The sequence below is a fragment of the Balaenoptera physalus genome (assembly GCF_965194825.1).
Source record: "Balaenoptera physalus genome assembly, chromosome: 3".
Lineage (NCBI taxonomy): Eukaryota > Metazoa > Chordata > Mammalia > Artiodactyla > Balaenopteridae > Balaenoptera > Balaenoptera physalus.
Genome location: NC_138890.1, coordinates 139,201,631 through 139,222,500, shown reverse-complemented (window position 1 = coordinate 139,222,500; position 20,870 = coordinate 139,201,631). Strand labels below are relative to the sequence as shown.

Sequence of the window (20,870 nt, the reverse complement as noted above, 5' to 3'; positions counted from 1 at the left end):
CATTCTAAAAGTTTAATATAATTAGACAAGCTTTTTTTTGTCTAGTATCACATATGCATAAATAAATTAGGCTATGTAATTCAAAAACTATGTCTGTTACTTGTTTTTACAAATTTACATGCTCTTTAAAAATATTTCCATACACAAAATGATTGCCTTTCCTAATCATCAATAACAAGATAAGTACAAATATTAATAGTTTAAGTGATTTGGAGCTATCTCTTTGAAAACTCAAACCAATCACAGAATCAGTAACTCACCCTTTTAAGTCCTTCCCTCTGTCAACGTCAACAGTCTACAATAGCATCAATATTGTCTAAGAAGGAATTTAATATTTCACTAAGATCTACACTGTCTCATACCGTTCCTTCTAGAATTGCCTTTACAAGACTTCATTCAATGCTCATTAGCACCAGGGCAATAAAAGGGTGTCCCCTAAAGGACAATGTCCTAAATTTCCCTGCTATTAGAGGCTATTTGGGAGGAAGAAAACCAGAAATGATTTCTTAAGTACTCATGTTTTTCTTAATATCAGCTCTATGAAAAGCCATTAATTCTTTAACAGGAATTTAAAGTATTTGGCTTCCCTTAGGTCTCTGGAAGTCCAAAAGAGGTCAGTGACACTAAAAGAACCTAAAACCTGAGTTTAAGTTACCAAATTTTCATTCTTTTCTCAGATGCTGCCAGTGTATTGCATTCTATCACAAATGTTTCCAGAGACAGAAGCAGGAAAAGAAAACTCCCTTTCTTTTTTCTAGTTACTCTCATGAAATGATAAGAAAAAAAAGAATCTTTTTTGTTGGGGTTATATCTAAACTTGTCAACTAAAAATGAATTGTAACTTCCTTTCATAGAATTTTAATAAATTGCTAAATCTAAAAAACAAAGTACCACCTAATGAAACATTAAGAGTATCTTCAGATGTATAATGTAATATGCTAAAAACACCAAATGACAGCTCCATTCATCACTGTTCTTTCTTCATGAACACATATTAAGGAACAAGATAACAGAAGTATAAATATTCCTAAGAACTGTGAGTGTATTATAATCTTATTATTAAATAAAAGTTTTTATTTTGTTTTCTTCAAGTCAAAGAAATATGATCTTACCTGTACACTCCCATTACTACTGTACCAGGTCCAATTTAAAGGAAAACAGTCTTGACATTTACACATCAAGACAACTGAATCCCCTACATAAGTGATCAACGGTTTCTTTTTTTCATGAAGTTCAGGGACTAAGAAAAATGGAGAGAAATGTATGTTACTGAAAGAGTTTGAATAGGGGGAATGTATTCAAGTTGAATATAATTTCTCTTTTCATTTTTTCACTAATATATGATTTTATTTCTGTAGTTTTAGTTCTATATAAAATGAACTAATTTACAGTATAGTTAACTATAGTTAGGACGTATAGTTGTAGTAGGTAGATGGTGCAATATAATTGTCAGTAATATAGAAACAGAAGGAAGGTCTTCTATTATTGAGCCAATAACAATTACAAGTATTGTAATAGACTGTTACATGCTTTGGATAAGAAAGAAACTTCATGTTTTCAAGACTATTCTTTCTTCCCACCTACTAAGTTACGTTAGAGCAAATATTTTTTCAAAGTTTACCCTTAAATGGCACTCTAGTGAGGAGACAAAATTTTCAGGATTTAAAATTTTTATTTGACACAGATTTATGAAAAGAGTTGGAGAAGATGGGAAGATGAGAAAGGAGCAAAGGAAATTTAAGAGAAAGAGAACAGAATAGGAAAGAAAATGAGATAAAAAACACTTTCATGTGGTTTTGTAGGAAAAAAACAAAAACTAATATTCATTGTGATAAATTTCTTAAAGTTTGAAGCAGATGCCGTTAGTAAAAATAAAAATGAGCACTGAATTTAGAAAAATTAAGTTTTAAGGCTATGAATAACTTGGTAAAGAAAATTAAAGCATAAGAACATAAGCAAAGCAATAAAAAGCCAACTAGCAGCTTCCATGGTGAAATCAGTTCCTTCTGATTGACCTCAAAGGATGTATTATAAAATGTACACTTTTATGGGAGACAGACTTATCAACAAAGATGACTTTTGTTGATTTTTTTTTTTCCTTTACTAATTTTAGCAGGTTTTGTGTTTTGTTTTTCCTTTTTGTTTTTTTGGTTTGCCAGCAGAGAGACAATGTCTAAATTTTTTATACTGTGTTGACAAATTTTATAGATACTGTTTGCTATTCACTTGTTATCCTATTTTTAGATTTTATTTTGGGGAGGGTCAGGGTGGAAAATGGAAAGATCAATTTTAATAGCTAAAATTAGGTTTCCAGATTAAATACATTTTCTAAACACTCTTGGCTTTCTACTACCAGAAGAATATTGGGCATTTGCTGGATGTATGATTTGTAAAGATGAGGAAGGGGGAAATAATTGGTAATAACTGGAAAAGAAATTCTGACTTCTATAATCACTTGTATAGGGGTAAAAATAGGGTTGAATTTCTTCACAGATTCTGTCTTTAGGTGATTAATGTTAGTGATGAGTGTCGGAAGTCTTCAGTTTTCCTTATGGTTTAATGTGGCCCTAAATACAATTGCACATATCACCCCCTCCTTCATCAGCAATGCTGACCAGCAGAGTGTTGAATGAGGCACTGCTAATAATAAAGAGATGCAAATAAGGAAGGTATATCACCACTGAAAGTATAAATCATAAGACAGAGCAATCTATAAGTCAACGGTTCTCATACTTTTCATAACCAAGGAAATATGTTTTGATAAAATTGAATGATCTCCAATTTTACATTACCCAAAGATGTGAACTGCCCATCAGAATTTATAATCATCCCACTAATAGTTTATGAGCACCTAGTAAGGTACCACTAGGGTACTCCTGAGGTAGGAGAGAAGTGAACACATGTGACTGGCATGACTGAAGTCATCCCAGCCAGAAGAAATTGGTGAGCTGACCTTGCCAGAGGATATTCTGAACACTCCTTTTGAATGGCTACTAGTGTCCCACACTCCTTATTGGTCACCATTAGGCTGAGGGACACTAAGGGAAATGTGGTTAATATGTGTCCATTTCAAAGGTCAATGAGCGTTTGAAGTAGTTAGCACAATGAGACAATGATGTGACAAACATATAAGATTTGGGTCCAGGAAATATTTGAATTAGAATTATAGCTTCAGTGTTACTAGTGTTGAGGACATAGGTTGGTCATACCCTTCTACAATGTTACTGTAAAGAATTAAGTACAGGAACACAATATATAAAGGGCTTGGTGTAGAGTAAACACCACAAAATTCAAACTTGTGTTGTCATCATGTACTGGTGTTGCTTTTCTTAATTGAGTTTTCGTACAATTTGTAATGCCCACGGCCTTCCTACATTAGCCAGCTTAATGGCATGGATTATTGTCATGTGCAAGAATGATTTCTAGGCCAGCTGGCCATGTGGAGCAGAGAAGAAATAAGACACAGAATAAAAGGAGAACTGGCAATTCACCTAAATTCATCTCAGAACCATAGGAATGTATAAACACACCCCCAAATGTGGAAAAGGGTCCAAACTGAGCCATTTACAGAACACCCAGCCCATCTGAGAAAGGCAATTAAAAGAGATTAAAATGATGAAAAATAAAAGATGAATTCACAGGAGACAAGGCCCAGAAGAATGAAGAAACAGTAGCTTTGAGATGCTGGAGATGGCACCAATCCATCCTTTAATAACATATATTAAAAAACTTTTCAGTGAAGCTGTAAAACAAATTCTGCTGCTTGAAACACTTATGCAAGTCCTTAGCTAAAGCAGATGAATAAGAGTTTGTGGAGAGGAACCAATATGGCAGAGTAGAAGGACATGCTCTCACTCCCTCTTGCGAGAACACCAGAATCACAACCAGCTGCTCGACAGTCATCGACAGGAAGACACTGGAACTCACCAAAAAAGATACCCCACATCCAAAGACAAAGGAGAAGCCACAATGAGACGGTAGGAGGGGCGCAATCACAGTAAAATCAAATCCCATAACTGGCGAGTGGGTGACTCACAGACTGGAGAACACTTATACCACAGATGTCCACCCACTGGAGTGAAGGTTCTGAGCCCCACATCAGGCTTCCCAACCTGGGGGTCCAGCAACGGGAGGAGGAATTCCTAGAGAATCAGACTTCGAAGCCTAGTGGGAACTGATTGCACGACTTTGACAGGACTGGGGGAAACAGAGACTCCACTCTTGGAGGGCACACACAAAGTAGTGTGCGCATTGGGACCCAGGGGAAGGAGCAGTAACCCCAGGGGAGACTGAACCAGACATACCTGCTAGTGTTGGAGGGTCTCCTGCAGAGGCGGGGGGTGGGGTGGTGGGCTGTGGCTCACCGTGGGGACAAGGACACTGGCAGCATAAGTTCTGGGAAGTACTTCTTGGCATGAGCCCTCCCAGAGTCTGTCATTAGCCCCACCAAAGAGCCCAGGTAGGCTCCAGTGTTGGGTTGCCTCAGGCCAAGCAACCAGCAGGGAGGGAACCCAGCCCCCACCCATCAACAGTCAAGTGGATTAAAGTTTTACTGAGCTCTGCCCACCAGAGCAACAGTCAGCTCTACCCACCACCAGTCCCACCCATCAAGCCACTTAGATAGGCTCATCCACCAGAGGGCAGACAGCAGAAGCAAGAAGAACTACAATCCTGCAGCCTGTGGAACAAAAACCACATTCACAGAAAGATAGACAAGATGAAAAGGCAGAGAGCTATGTACCAGATGAAGGAACAAGATAAAACCCCAGAAAACAACTAAATGAAGTGGAGATAGGCAAGCTTCCAGAAAAAGAATTCAGAATAATGATAGTGAAGATGATCCAGGACCTCAGAAAAAGAATGGAGGCAAAGATCAAGAAGATGCAAGAAATGTTTAACAAAGACCTAGAAGAATTAAAGAACAAATAAACACAGGTGAACAATATCATAACTGAAATGAAAACTATACTAGAAGGAATCAATAGCAGAATAACTGAGGCAGAAGAATGGATAAGTGACCTGGAAGACAGAATGGTGGAGTTCACTGCTGCGGAACAGACTAAAGAAAAAAGAATGAAAAGAAATGAAGACAGCCTAAGAGACCTCTGGGACAACATTAAATGCAACAACATTCGCATTATAGGGGTCCCAGAAGGAGAAGAGAGAGAGAAAGGACCAGAGAAAATATTTGAAGAGAATATAGTCAAAAACTTCCCTAACATGGGAAAGGAAATAGCCACCCAAGTCCAGGAGGCACAGAGAGTCCCACACAGGATAAACCCAAGGAGAAACACGCCGAGACACATAGTAATCAAACTGGCAAAAATTAAAGACAAAGAAAAATTATTGAAAGCTGCAAGGGAAAAACAAAAAATAACATACAAGGAAACTCCCATAAGGTTAACAGCTGATTTCTCAGCAGAAACTCTACAAGCCAGAAGGGAGTGGCATGATATACTTAAAGTGATGAAAGGGAAGAACCTACAACTAAGATTACTCTACCCAGCAAGGATCTCATTCAGATTCGATGGAGAAATCAAAAGCTTTACAGGCAAGCAAAAGCTAAGAGAATTCAGCACCACCAAACCAGCTCTACAACAAATGCTAAAGGAACTTCTCTAAGTGGGAAACACGAGAAGAAAAGGACCTACAAAAACAAACCCAAAACAATTAAGAAAATGGTCATAGGAACATACATATCAATAATTACCTTAAACATGAATGGATTAAATGCTCCAACCAAAAGACACAGGCTTGCTGAATGGATACAAAAACAAGACCCATATATATGCTGTCTACAAGAGACCCACTTCAGACCTAGGGACACAAACAGACTGAAAGTGAGGGGATGGAAAAAGATATTCCATGCAAATGGAAATCAAAAGAAAGCTGAAGTAGCTATACTCATATCAGATAAAATAGACTTTAAAATAAAGAATGTTACAAGAGACAAAGAAGGACACTACATAATGATCAACGGATCAATCGAAGAAGAAGATATAACAATTATAAATATATATGCACCCAACATAGGAGCACCTCAATACATAAGGCAACTGCTAACAGCTATAAAAGAGGAAATCGACAGTAACACAATAATAGTGGGGGACTTTATCACCTCACTTACACCAATGGACAGATCATCCAAAATGAAAATAAATAAGGAAACAAAAGCTTTAAATGACACAATAGGCCACATAGATTTAATTGATATTTATAGGACATTCCATCCAAAAACAGCAGATTACACGTTCTTCTCAAGTGCACACGGAACATTCTCCAGGATAGATCACATCTTGGGTCACAAATCAAGCCTCAGTAAATTTAAGAAAATTGAAATCATATCAAGCATCTTTTCTGACCACAATGCTATGAGATTAGAAATGAATTACAGGGAAAAAAAAACTTAAAAAACACAAACAGATGGAGGCTAAACAATACGTTACTAAATAACCAAGAGATCACTGAAGAAATCAAAGAATACCTAGAGACAAATGACAATGAAAACACGACGATCCAAAACCTATGGGATGCAGCAAAAGCAGTTCTAAGAGGGAAGTTTATAGCTATACAAGCCTACCTCAAGAAACAAGAAAAATCTCAAGTAAACAATCTAACCTTACACCTAAAGGAACTAGAGAAAGAACAAACAAAACCCAAAGTTTACAGAAGGAAAGAAATCATAAAGACCAGAGCAGAAATAAATGAAAGAGAAACAAAGAAAACAATAGCAAAGATCAATAAAACTAAAAGCTGGTTCTTTGAGAAGATAAACAAAATTGATAAACCATTAGCCAGACTCATCAAGACAAAGAGGCAGAGGACTCAAATTAATAAAATTCGAAGTGAAAAAGGAGAAGTTACAACAGACACCACAGAAATACAAAGCATCCTAAGAGACTACTACAAGCAACTCTATGCCAATAAAATGGACAACCTGGAAGAAATGGACAAATTCTTAGAAAGGTATAACCTTCCAAGACTGAACCAGGAAGAAACAGAAAATATGAACAGACCAATCACAAGTAATGAAATTGAAACTGTGATTAAAAATCTTCCAACAAACAAAAGTCCAGGACCAGATGGCTTCACAGGTGAATTCTATCAAACATTTAGAGAAGAGCTAACACCCATCCTTCTGAAACTCTTCCAGAAAATTGCAGAGGAAGGAACACTCCCAAACTCATTCTATGGGGCCACCATCACCCTGATAGCAAAACCAGACAAAGATACTGCAAAAAAAGACAATTACAGACCAATATCACTGATGAATATAGATGCAAAAATTCTCAACAAAATACTAGCAAACAGAATCCAACAACACATTAAAAGGATCACACACCATGATCAAGTGGGATTTATCCCAGGGATGCAAGGATTCTTCAATATATGCAAATCAATCAATGTGATACACCATATTAACAAATTGAAGAATAAAAACCATATGATCATCTCAATAGATACAGAAAAAGCTTTTGACAAAATTGAACACCCATTTATGATAAAAACTCTCCAGAAAGTGGGCATAGAGGGAACCTACCTCAACATAATAAAGGCCATATATGACAAACCCACAGCAAACATCACTCTCAATGGTGAAAAACTGAAAGCATTTCCTCTAAGATCAGGAACGAGACAAGGATGTCCACTCTCACCACTGTTATTCAACATAGTTTTGGAAGCCCTAGCCACGGCAATCAGAGAAGAAAAAGAAATAAAAGGAATACAAATTGGAAAAGAAGAAGTGAAACTGTCACTGTCTGCAGATGACATGATACTATACATAGAGAATCCTAAAAATGCCACCAGAAAACTACCAGAGCTAATCAATGAATTTGGTAAAGTTGCAGGATACAAAATTAATGCACAGAAATCTCTTGCATTCCTATACACTAATGATGAAGAATGTGAAAGGGAAATTATGGAAACACTCCCATTTACCACTGCAACAAAAAGAATAAAATACCTAGGAATAGACCTACTGAGGGAGACAAAAGATCTGTATGCAGAAAACTATAAGACACTGATGAAAGAAATTAAAGATGACACCAACAGATGGAGAGATATACCATGTTCTTGGATTGGAAGAATCACTATTGTGAAAATGACTATACTACCCAAAGCAATCTACAGATTCAATGCAATCCCTATCAAATTACCAATGGCCTTTTTTACAGAACTAGAACAAATCATCTTAAAATTTGTATGGAGACACAAAAGACCCCGAATAGCCAAAGCAGTTTTGAAGGCAAAAACGGAGCTGGAGGAATCAGAATCCCTGACTTAAGACTATACTACAAAGCTACAGTAATCAAGACAATATGATGCTGGCACAAAAACAGAAACATAGTTCAATGGAACAAGACAGTAAGCCCACAGATAAACCCACGCACCTATGGTCAACTAATCTATGACAAAGGAGGCGAAGATATACAATGGAGAAAAGACAGTCTCTTCAGTAAGTGGTGCTGGGAAAACTGGACAACTACATGCAAAAGAATGAAATTAGAACACTCCCTAACACCATACACAAAAATAAACTCAAAATGGATTCAAGACCTTAATGTAAGACCAGACACTATAAAACTCTTAGAGGAAAACATAGGAAGAACACTCTTTGATATAAATCACAGCAAGATATTTTTTGATTCACCTCCTAGAGTAATGGAAATAAAAATGAAAATAAACAAATGGGACCTAACGAAACTTCAAAGCTTTTGCACAGCAAAGGAAACCATAAACAAGACGAAAAGACAACCCTCAGAATGGGAGAAAATATTTGTAAAGGAATCAACGGACAAAGGATTAATCTCCAAAATATATAAACAGCTCATGCAGCTCAATATTAAAGAAACAAACAACCCAATCCAAAAATGGGCAGAAGACCTAAATAGACATTTCTCCAAAGACATACAGATGGCCAAGAAGCACATGAAAAGCTGCTCAACATCACTAATTATTAGAGAAATGCAAATCAAAACTACAATGAGGTATCACCTCACACTGGTTAGAATGGGCATCATCAGAAAATCTACAAACAACAAATGCTGGAGAGGGTGTGGAGAAAAGGGAACCCTCTTGCACTGTTGGTGGGAATGTAAATTGATACAGCCACTATGGAGAACAGTATGGAGGTTCCTTAAAAAACTAAAAATAGAATTACCATATGATCCAGGAATCCCACTACTGGGCATCTACCCAGAGAAAACCATAATTCAAAAAGACACATGCACCCCAATGTTCATTGCAGCTCTATTTACAATAGCCAGGTCATGGAAGCAACCAAAATGCCCGTCGACAGACGAATGGATAAAGAAGTTGTGGTACATATATACGATGGAATATTACTCAGCCATAAAAAGGAACGAAATTGAGTCATTTGTTGAGATGTGGATGGATCTAGAGACTGTCATACAGAGTGAAGTAAGTCAGAAAGAGAAAAACAAATATCGTATATTAACGCATATATGTGGAACCTAGAAAAATGGTACAGATGAACCAGTTTGCCAGGCAGAAGTTGAGACAGATATAGAGAACAGACGTATGGACACCAAGGGGGGAAAACCACGGTGGGGTGGGGATGGTGGTGTGTTGAATTGGGCGATTGGGATTGAGTGTATACACTGATGTGTATAAAATTGATGACTAATAAGAGCCTGCAGTATAAAAAAAAAAACAAAAAAACAACTAATATTAAACTTTCTTTGGGTTATTTGTATGGAAATATGTTAATATAAATGTTTCAGACATTACATGAAATTTCTAAAAATCTTGTCTGTTCTGGTATAATGTTATAAGTCATAATTCTAGTTATTACTTTAAAATGTATATCTCAGAAATAACTAAATTTCCTTGTCAATTGCATTATTATGAACTTTCATCAAATCTTTAACCGTGGTCATTTTTAAGTCTTTTGTCATTTACAGACAGTTCTGGGTGTACTCTGATGCTTTTCAAAAATGTTCCTATAAAAGGGTTTCATATTCAAGGAATCCATGGAAAAGACTCTGACAAGTACAGGTTTCTGGTAACTGACTATACTGCTGAACTGAATGAATAAGCATTTTCAGAACTCTAATGGAAAACTGATGAATTCATAAAAGTGCTAACAAAAGATCAAGATGAAAAAAAAATTAATTACATGGGACTGAGTGAACTGATGAGGATGAGTATAATTTTTGTGACTTTCTGTTTGAATGAAAAAAACAAAGAAAAAATCCCACAAGGACTCAGAGGCAAAAAATATACAAATCAATTTTCACTGCAAAGTAAAGGAGCTGTTACAGTGGAGGATTACTGGACTGAATGTCAATATTATGACATAGTATGAGTGTGTTTCATGTGTGGTAATTGAAATCATTGTTGCTTTTGTTGAGATCATCCATTTACAATTCTTGGTGTCAGTTTATTTATCTCTTGTAAAAATATAATACAGTGTGTGTGTGCGAGTTGTGAGCAAAAAAAAAAAAGAAAAAAAAAAAGAGTTTGTATAAGGATTACAATTTAAGTATAAATTAGAACAATTTCAATCAGGGGACCTAATTACCGCTCCTTACCATAAAAAGAAATGAAATCGGTTAAAAGTTAGAAAGAAATTGTTTCCAGACCTATGTAGTATATGGAGCAGAAAGAACAAATGCAATAGTAACTTTACATATTATTATAAAACCTAAGAATAAAAAGGAAATAGCCCATTCACCACGTACTGGATTTAATAAGAAAAGGCAAGAATAAAGCAAGTAATACTTTGACACACCATGAGCTAAATTTTAAAATAATATACACATGTTTTTATAATAAAAGTTTTTTATAATAAAAATTAGTTCAGTTCAATTTCCTCAGTCTGCGGCTACCCCTTCAGGGCCATTTGTAGACCCAGACAGCACTCTAATGGAGGAACCAATATAAGAAAAGTGGAAGCAACTCTAGGATCTAAGAGAAAAGGTTGACCATACATACTGAGATATTAACATAACAACTATATTTTAAGTTCCTGAAAAACAAGACAATAAGTTTAAATGTCAAAATGTTAAAGGCCTAAATTAGGCTGAGCCACAGAACATCATATTTTGTTTCATTTTTCTTATGGTAAAGCTAGTTTTCTCACTAGACACTGGAAGTGAAGGCAGCAGAAGTCTGGGCAGTGGTCTGGACAGAAGTCCTTGGTGATCTTGGTTTTAAATTTCCTCCTCTCATTCAACCCTCCAGTTTTCCAGTCCTAGAGAGGAAGTTAGTCCTGGATTGGTCATATTCCAGGGCACAGATTGGGTCTTGTTTTCTAGGGCTGGGAATTTGGAGATGTAAATAACTCAGCCTCATCCTCAGCATGTGTCTTCTGGTTCAGGAGGGTATATCCTCCTATCTAGAGTAGTAAGTACCAAATTGAGCTTGGACTGTGAAAGAATAGATGACTCTGCTTTGGTTTAAGATTAGTAAGACCTAACTGAGAAAAAAGAAGCCATCTAAGGATTTCAGCGAGGTTTGTGGCCAAGGCTGGCCAATAATAAGATGTTACTTTTCTTTGGTGTCTCTGTTTTGTGTATATTTCCACATTTGAGATTTGTTGTGAAGAGGAATGATTGGACCAGGTGAGAATGGAGTTGTTCTTGGGTCTGCTGACAAAACACTATTGGCTTAATAGCACTTTCTAATCATACTTCATTCCAATATTCCCAGCATCTGGTGTGGTTTTATTACTAAATGAAGTATGAGAACACACAAGCACTTGAGGGATAAAGTCCCACTTGGAAAGATCAACCCTACTTTAGGAGAGGCCTCAACTAAAGGCCTGCATATTAAGTAGAGATTTGAGCTTGGCTAAAATAGGGATTCTTTTCTGAAGCCACAAGGTTCCTTCCAAACCTCCAATGGAGCAGAGCCACCCTTCTTGAGTTCCACATGGAGAGGTACAACATGTACATATTTGGCACTGCTTTTTGATAGTGTGGCTCTGGTGCAGTACTTCTAGAGCCAGGCTAGGCTCACCTTAAAACAAACACTGCTTTGAAGGCAGACCGCAAAACTGGTTTTGTTGAGCACTAGTTAAGGGCACAGTTTCTGCTTTCCCAGCTTACAATCTCCCAGATATCTATGCTGTTTCTCAATTTCAGCATGCTTCTTTCTGGAAATCATGCTTCAGCAGGGAAATGTGTGTTGAAATATGATCAAAATATTGAAATCCACCCACAAGCTAAGAATCAAAAGTAGAAGAAAGGTAACATTTGAGGGGGAAAACATGCCAGAAGATACATTGGTCTGCAGTAAGCCTCTAAGAGGCACAGGCTTGGGAAGCATAACAGGTAGCTGAAGGGTGCTTTTCAAGAAAATCTTGGGTATTTTGAGGTTTGGGTGAGGAACACATGGGTATGCTATTAAACCATCCCAGTTAACTGTTAAGATTTGGGTACAAACTGCAGATAACTGACAGTGACTGAGGGATGCCACAGGGAAACAAAACCCACATTCTATTTTCTTTTCATCTCTTCTGTTTCCTTGACTATGCCCTAAACTAATGGCCAAGATGACATTAAACACTGCTCTATTATGCTTTATATGGCTGATAACAGTGGAACATTAATTTGTTCAAACTTCTCCAGAGGTAACAGTTGGTTCTGGGCTTCTGCTTATGTTTAGAAATATTTATGAATAGGAGGACAGTGATAGAGCATTCTAATGTGTCCTTTTGACCTTTTGGAACTCTGGATAAAGTAGGACACACAGAATCTTGGGGTTGAAAGAATTCAAGTTTAAAGATGGTGAAATTGCTGATTCAGACTAGTGTCTAGGAAGATGCGTGTCTAGGAACTACTCAGTGAAAGTGAAAACCCTATGGAGTTGTAAATCTTAGAGATTTATATTTGCATATTTATGGACTAGAAAACATTAGCCTGTGTCATTTTTGGCTCAAGGATGTTTAGGTGTTATCAAATTAGGAAAAAGATTCTTCCATATAGTCAAAGACAGCTAACTAGGTTTTAGCACTGGGGTGTGAAGCTTAAGTTCAAACTGATTCTATTACTCTGCTCTTCCATTTGACTCCTTGGATGCTTCCCAGTGAGGACAGATGGCTGGGCCAAGGCAGGTTTCATAGCACTTGGTACTATCAGAATCTCACCATGTCTTCCAAGAAGTTCTATGTCCTATTACTTACGCTTTACCAACTAAGTTTCTGCATCTTTTTACTAAGAGATTTTAACATTGATGGTTATTATAGAAATTTTCAGCATCTACCTCAGAATATTTGACCTACTACTAAAAAACATTGCAGACCATCACCCATCTTTCTTGGTGAAAGGCCGTCAGTGACATTAGCAGTTGCAAGCTTCCAGTGTGACTTTTGCTTTCTCCCCTGTACTGTCATCAACAGCCAAACACACAAAGTCAGCAGGTTTTTCCACACTGTACTAATCAGTGATGTTGAGGCCCTTTTATAATCTTGTAGTACTAAATCAACCAGTTCCCATAAAGGCAGAAGGAGGGACTTTGCTAATAAATTGTTCTGAGGACTCAGGCTCATGCACTTTAGTTGACTCATGTGATCAATAGCAGAATTTTTTTTTTTGGCTCAATTTTAAAGGGAGGATAAAACAGGCTTTTCATCCACACTCAATTGAAAAGATAATCCTCTTCTTAGGAAAAGCCATAAGCAATCCATGTGGAGAAAGAGTAAAATAGGATATTTGTAAAAAAAAAAAAAAAAAAATACACCATTCTAGAAGCCTTACAAGATCTAATTAAATAATAACTAAAATATGAATTGTTCTGCAGATGCCTTTAAATTGTACTCAAATGAAATGATTCCTCCAAGCAATATTCAACTTAGATAAATTAAAGAGAATTATTATTTTACCAAAGAAAATCTGGGAGGGCCCAACTTATTAATTGTATAAAAATCTTTAAGATATAGTACATACTTAAAAGTTACATTGTTAAGTGGGCATTTAAAACAAATAAACTGAACTAAACTGCTTTAAGAAAACTATAAAAAGCAAAAAAGTAAATATTCAGTGGCTCTTTGCATTCCTCAAGCACTTGATTTCAAACCTAGACCTTGTGTAGGTGCTTCTGACACCAGCCAGCATCAACCTAGTTACTCAAAATAGATACAGATCAAGAGGCCTTCTTTAAGACTACTTGGCATTAAATTTATTAGTACACTGAAAACTAAAATGCTTCTGTTAATCTTCACATTAGAGACTAGACTAGAATGATCACTTCCAAGTAGTAATTTAAGTAATTTATCAACAGTGCTAATAAGAAAAAGTGTAATATATTCGATATTTAAACTTTGAACAGGCATGACTAGTACATATTTCTAGAAAACAGTGCTATTTAGAAGAGGGGAAAAAGCAATTTTTAAAGTTGAATCTCCTGGAGGCACTTTGAGCCTCAAGATTTGATGAGTATTTCCTCAAGACCTGTAGGCCTTCTTTACACATTTAAAGGAGATACATAAAATATGTACTAGGATTGTGTGTTTGTGTGTGTGTATGTGTGTCCATGTGTTTAGTATCTGTTAGTTCATTAGGATGGCAAGGCAGGGGCAAGAGAAAAAGACTGAGGAAAGAAAAAGAAAAGGGCAGGTAAGAAAAGGAATAAGGGAAGGAAATGTATATGATATATCTATCCTTCACTAGGTTAAATTTGGCAAATGGAGGAAAGAAGGTTAAAAGAGAATGTACATGATCAAAATAATCAAAAGATGATAATAGTTTCTGCCTCTGCAGAGACCAAAGTGCATAAATACAAGGATTTATTATATTTACCCAGTAGGAATATTTATAAAACCACATGAAGGAAATGAGTCTGAGTGCAGAGGGACTATAGGGAGGGATTAAGGAGGGGACCATCTTAAACCATGGCAATGATGAATCAGGCCATTCTGCTACTGATGGGACTGTGGGGATAGAATTCGTATTTTGTCATAGCAGCTAGCTGGATTTCACAATTTTTAGGAAAAAGTAAACAATTTCTCATGTGTGCTGGGAAATTAATGTGAAGCAAAGCCCAAGATAGTTAATATGGCAACAGACTGCATTTCCCAAATACCAGCAGGGACAGTGACATTCACTTATCTATCAGAGAATATGGGTTTTTCATGAAGATAATTACCCAACTTGAACAACGTCTTTATTATGAGATTGAGACCTTTAAAGTTTTGGTTTAATGATTGTAAGAGTAAAATACTTTGAGTTTATTTTTTCCTATGGGGGAGAACTGTGGATTACACTCTGGGGTTTGTCTTTACTTGATGAAATCAAAAGCAGGCAACCTTTGTGCATCTCCAAATTATTTTTAAATTTTATGGGTTCCTAAAATCCCAAGTCCTGGAGCCACTGATACAGAACACCAAAGCATATTCTCACAGTCTAGGAGGGCAATAACTCAGACACCTAGAGGAGTATTATAAAAGGTCTGAGTTTGGAGGGCTAAATAAATAAATTCAAGAAACTGCTACAAGAGAGGTACAAATAACCTGGCAGCCTGGTCTTTCAAACTAAAACCTGTGTTTTAAACTGGGGGAGGGAGCACTGGGAAGACACTGTGAAGCTCCATTTTCAAGGTCACCACTTATGATTCAATAGAAAGCACATGATGCCTTTTCTCAGCTGTATTTTTAGTATTGTAATAATAATTTTAAAATTTGAGGATTTACTTGTTTATTTTTTACCACAACAATTATTTTGTGAACACAACAGGATTTTAGACGATGGCATAAGATCCAAGACCTTTACATAATGGTAAAGATTTATTTCAGCACAAAAACTAGATATTTTCTTCCCAACAAATTTGAGGATTTAGAATTCTAAGAATATAATGCTAAAGTTATTACTCTACAAATTATTAGTACTGACCTTTGAAATTAAATGTGCCCCTTTGTTCCTTTTTCTCCTCAAAGAAACAAGAATAACTTCCCATTTGTTCGCTATTAACGATGGTGAACCTAAAGATAATTTAAGTTATTAATACAGGCTTAGTTCTCAAAAAACTCTCCTTAATGAAAATGAAAGACTCAGCCGTTAATCAAAATTTAAAGATGAAAAAATTTTGTAAATGTGCAAATTAGAATATTAGCATAACATTCAAGTGACAGCAAAGGAAAGAATGCTCAGTCAGGAAAATATTTAGAATTTAATTTCATCTAGCCATACAGGTTAAAATTTTGTTTACTCACATGTATTGGGTATACAGGATGCTTCCTGTTGCATTGATGAGATAATTGTTCTCAAGTAGTTCATCACCTTTTCTCCAAGTCACATTTACTGAATTCAAATCTCCAGATGTCGTGAATTGGCATGTGAGTTCTATATTAGAAGGTCTTTCTAAAGTGATATTTTTTTCGACTGGCATATTGGAATGTTCTATTAACCACAAAAGAAAACAAACAAACAAAAAGATGTTGTAAAAGTTACATTTAGGGGAAATCCAAGATATAAAAAATAATCAACAATAGGGCTATATCAGCAGTTTCCTAATGTAACAACAGTGCTGTATCAACTGTTTCCTAATGTAATATTCCTTTGAAGAATTATTCCTCTGTAACATATATTTAGTTCCCTTTATTATTTTCTTTCATAGGCACAGCTGAAGAAAAGTTTTGTTACAACAGTAATGGAATCACAGAAGCCTAACGCTGTGATCTTTTTTTTTTTTTTTTTTTTTTCACACACACACACTGTATTTTATTTTTACAAGAGATAAATAGACTGACACCAAGCATTGTACATGGATGACCACAACAAAAGCAACAATGATTGCAATTACCAAACATGAAACACACTCATACTATGTCATAATATTGACATTCAGTCCAGTAATCCTCCACTGTAACAGCTCCTTTACTTTGCAGTGAAAATTGATTTGTATATTCTTTGCCTCTGAGTCCTTGTGGGATTTTTTTTTTTTTTTAATTCAGACAGAAAGTCACAAAAATTATACTCATCCTCATCAGTTCACTCAGTCCCATGTAATTAATTGTTTTTTTTTCATCTTGATCTTTTGTTAGCACTTTTATGAGTTCATCAGTTTTTCATCAGAGTTCTGAAAATGCTTATTCATTCAGTTCAGCAGTACAGTCAGTTACCAGAAACCTGTACTTGTCAGAGTCTTTTCCATGAATTTCTTGAAGATGAAACCCTTTTATAGGAACATATTTGCAAAATCATCAGAGTACACCCAGAACTGTCTGTAAATGACAAAAGACTTAAAAATGACCACGGTAAAAGATTTGATGAAAGTTCATAATAATGCAGTTGACAAGAAAATTAGTTATTTCTGAGATATACATTTTAAAGTAATAACTAGGATTATTACTTATAACATTATACCAGAACATATAAGATTTTTAGAAATTTCATGTAATGTCTGAAACATTTATATTAACATATTTCCATACATATTTCCATACAAATACAAATATAAGATTTTTAGAAATTTCATGTAATGTCTGAAACATTTATATTAACATATTTCCATACATATTTCCATACAAATACAAATATAAGATTTTTAGGAATTTCATGTAATGTCTGAAACATTTATATTAACATATTTCCATACAAATAACCCAATGAAAGTTTAGTATTAGTTGTTTTGTTTGTTTTTTTATACTGCAGGTTCTTATTAGGCATCAACTTTATACATATCAGTGTATACATGTCAATCCCAATCGCCCAATTCAGCACACCACCATCCCCACCTCACCGCAGTTTTCCCCCCTTGGTGTCCATATGTCCATTCTCTACATCTGTGTCTCAACTTCTGCCCTGCAAACTGGCTCATCTGTACCATTTTTCTAGGTTCCACATACATGCATTAATATATGATATTTGTTTTTCTCTTTCTGACCCACTTCACTCCGTATGACAGTCTCCAGATCCATCCACGTCTCAACAAATGACTCAATTTCGTTCCTTTTTATGGCTGAGTAATATTCCATTGTATATATGTACCACATCTTCTTTATCCATTCGTCTGTTGATGGGCATTTAGGTTGCTTCCATGACCTGGCTATTGTAAATAGTGCTGCAATGAACATTCGGGTGCATGTGTTTAACGCTGTGATCTTAATCTGCTTAAACTCACTAGCTGACAAGGATACAGGGGGAAGAGTACTGTTTAAAGAAGTGCCATGTGCTCTGACAGTGTAGAAACAGTACAACCGTAGAAACTAACAGAAACTAGTAAGGAGAGAAAGGAGTGACTGTTTCAGCTCCTTTCAGTAATCATGTTATTGGTAGTTACTACAAGAAAGTTTTGTGTGTAATGTAGGTTTGTGTGATATACTAATTCTATCATTCCCAGTCTTCTTACTCCTTAAGAATTTGTAGGGATGGGATAAAGATACAGTCGTGAGACAGAAGAATTTAAATAAACATCTTGCAGTTCTGAATTTTCACTGCATTTTAAATATCAGTACAAAGCCATTAGGTGATATATCTATATATAAATATGTAGATATAGATATTGATATATATATCCAACTTAGAGCCAGCTTTTTAAAATTTTGAACAGTGGTAAATAAAGAAAAAAATAACAAGTAAGCACACTGCTCTTCCTATACTAAATGTACCACTGGTAACTAAATAATAAAGGAAGATAACTTTCTCTTTATAGAATTCCAGCAAATAAATGAAGAAATCATAGACATACAGTACAATGATGCAGGAAACCCTGGTGAATCATGAATCCAGTCATTTTGCATCAACTACTGCAATCAAAAACAGAATTGTGTGTCTCCTGAAGAGGAACACCCCACTACCTAAGAAGTAATCTTGTCCAAAAAAAAAAAAAGTAAAGTGGAAGGGGGCAGAGCATGGGCTCTAGGCACTCAGGCTTCAGTAGTTGTGGCACGTGGGCTCGGTAGTTGTGGCTCGCGGGCTCTAGAGCACAGGCTCGGTAGTTGTGGCGCACAGGCTTAGTTGCTCCGCGGCATGTGAGATCTTCCCAGACCAGGGCTCGAACCCGTGTCCCCTGCATTGGCAGGCGGATTCTTAACCACTGCGCCCCAGGAATATACACCTATGTAATAAAACAATTTTAAAAAGCAAGGAAGTGACTATACAAAAATCAGAACAGTGATGGTTACTTTTAATGGGAAGGAAAGGGCTGTGTTTGGGAGAGGGCACTGCATTATATAAACACATTTCTCCAGCTCACGCTCAATAGTATAGTATCATTAAAAGTAGAATGCAGAGCCAAAATGTAGAAGGCAAAAACCAGAACTTAAAATAGCATAACATCACTTTTAATTACATTTAAAACTTCACAAAAATGCTTCCTTAAGCAATGACTACGTGCAGAGTTTTGCCAACAGTGGAGTACAACTAGTGTGAAGTGCTTTGTGAGCACATGCTTGAAATAACTGCCCGTGTAATTCCAAAATTGCTGAATTGAATTTTATGCCCAAAAAGGAAAACAAAACAAAACAAAAACCCTAGCTATGGGAAGACCTTAACAAAATTCAATTATACAGGGAAAAAAAATTGAGTCAGTAAAACTGAAGGGATTTATACATTTCAGCATATGTACGTGCAGAAATTATACTAGGTCCTAGTAATAGGAGAAAATGTTTCAAGATCTGCTGTATTTGGTTCTGAGCTTCTGTTTTCTATAAATTTTCCTCACTTCATCTTTAGCTCTGTGATAGCCTTAAAACAGTCCTGTCTGCTGTCTGTCAAAGAAACTTACTTCGTTAGCCAATTTCTTAAGAGTTTTCTACACACAGTCTCTGTCCTCACCCACGTTCTCATTTCAGTACAGCATATTCTAGTATCTTACCACATTACAGAAAGTGCTTTCTCTTGGGTTAAAAATGGCCTATTTAACCTGATGACCTCTTTTCAGAGCTCACGTTTTGTTTGATGTCTCTGAAATATCAGATGTTGCCAGAGACTACCTACTCCTAGCAGTTCCCTTTACTTCGCTCCTATTTCATGATCCTAACATTCCACTAGCCACACCAATTCTTCCAACTACCCCTAAATGTTGGTCTCCCTTGGGACTTTGCTCTCTGGTCTCTTTACTTTTCTGTTTGACACTCCCATGTTGGATTCAACTATTATTTCTAATATCCTTTATTTGTAAAACTCTTGGCTCCATTCAAGACTTCCTTCTTGATCCCCAGGCCCACAGCTCCAGTTGCCTACTGAGCATCTAAACCGAGATATCCCAAAGGTTCTTCAAACTCAAAATATCCGAGGGAGGTGCATTAGCCTTCTCTTCTCCTGACCCCTAAGACTAAATCACATCCAGTAGAATTCAGTCGATTCTTACCTCTGAAATGTCAATCAGATTTGCTCAGTTGTCTCCAACTCTTCTTACTGTAGGGCTTTGATGGGGTTGAGAACACGCTACCCCCAAAATATGGCACCTTGGTATACTAAATGTCTTAAGCTGAAGGAGTTTGTGAAAATAGCAGAAGCAGAAAGGTCACTCTGACATTCCCCCTGCACTTCTCCCCTGAAACAGGTCATAAAACCTTCATGAGAGAGGTGCCTTCCCTATACCTGGGGGAAAGGAGCATCCTTATCTCCAAAGACAAAGGGACACATAGAAGAATTCTAACAAATAGGACTTGCTACATTTCCTCCAGTTTATTACACTTATCTCATACTCTCTGATCTATCATATTCTCCCATGACTCTCCACTCTTCATCAAGCCTAGCATAAAAATACTCAGATTTAACTATTTCTTTGGGTCTTCCTCTCCTTATGAAGGATGCTGTGTCACATAAAACTTAAATTAATTTGTATGCTTTAATCCTGTTAAACTATGTTTGTCAGTTTAACTTTCAGACCCAGTTAGGGACTCTAAGAGGGTCAAGGAAAACTTTTTCCTCCCCTACACCTTCATTATCTTTCACCAGGAT

At 36.3% G+C, this 20,870-nt stretch overlaps 1 protein-coding gene and 1 long non-coding RNA gene across 5 annotated transcripts in view; both read right to left on the bottom strand.

Annotated features, from left to right (window-relative positions):
• LOC309657937 overlaps positions 1 to 20,870 on the bottom strand; it is a 1,158,638-nt gene that overhangs the window by 212,097 nt on the left and 925,671 nt on the right. The window lies entirely within an intron of this gene.
• Positions 1 to 20,870, bottom strand: part of EMB (embigin) — a 58,299-nt gene that overhangs the window by 11,648 nt on the left and 25,781 nt on the right. For all 4 annotated transcript variants that reach the window (XM_082455925.1, XM_082455923.1, XM_082455926.1 and 1 more), the window contains exons 3-5: positions 16,175 to 16,361; positions 15,855 to 15,943; positions 1,113 to 1,240 (exon numbers count right to left, since the gene is read on the bottom strand). In XM_082455925.1, the coding sequence (XP_082312051.1) occupies positions 1,113 to 1,240; positions 15,855 to 15,943; positions 16,175 to 16,361 (404 nt within the window). The remainder of the gene's footprint in view (positions 1 to 1,112; positions 1,241 to 15,854; positions 15,944 to 16,174; positions 16,362 to 20,870) is intronic.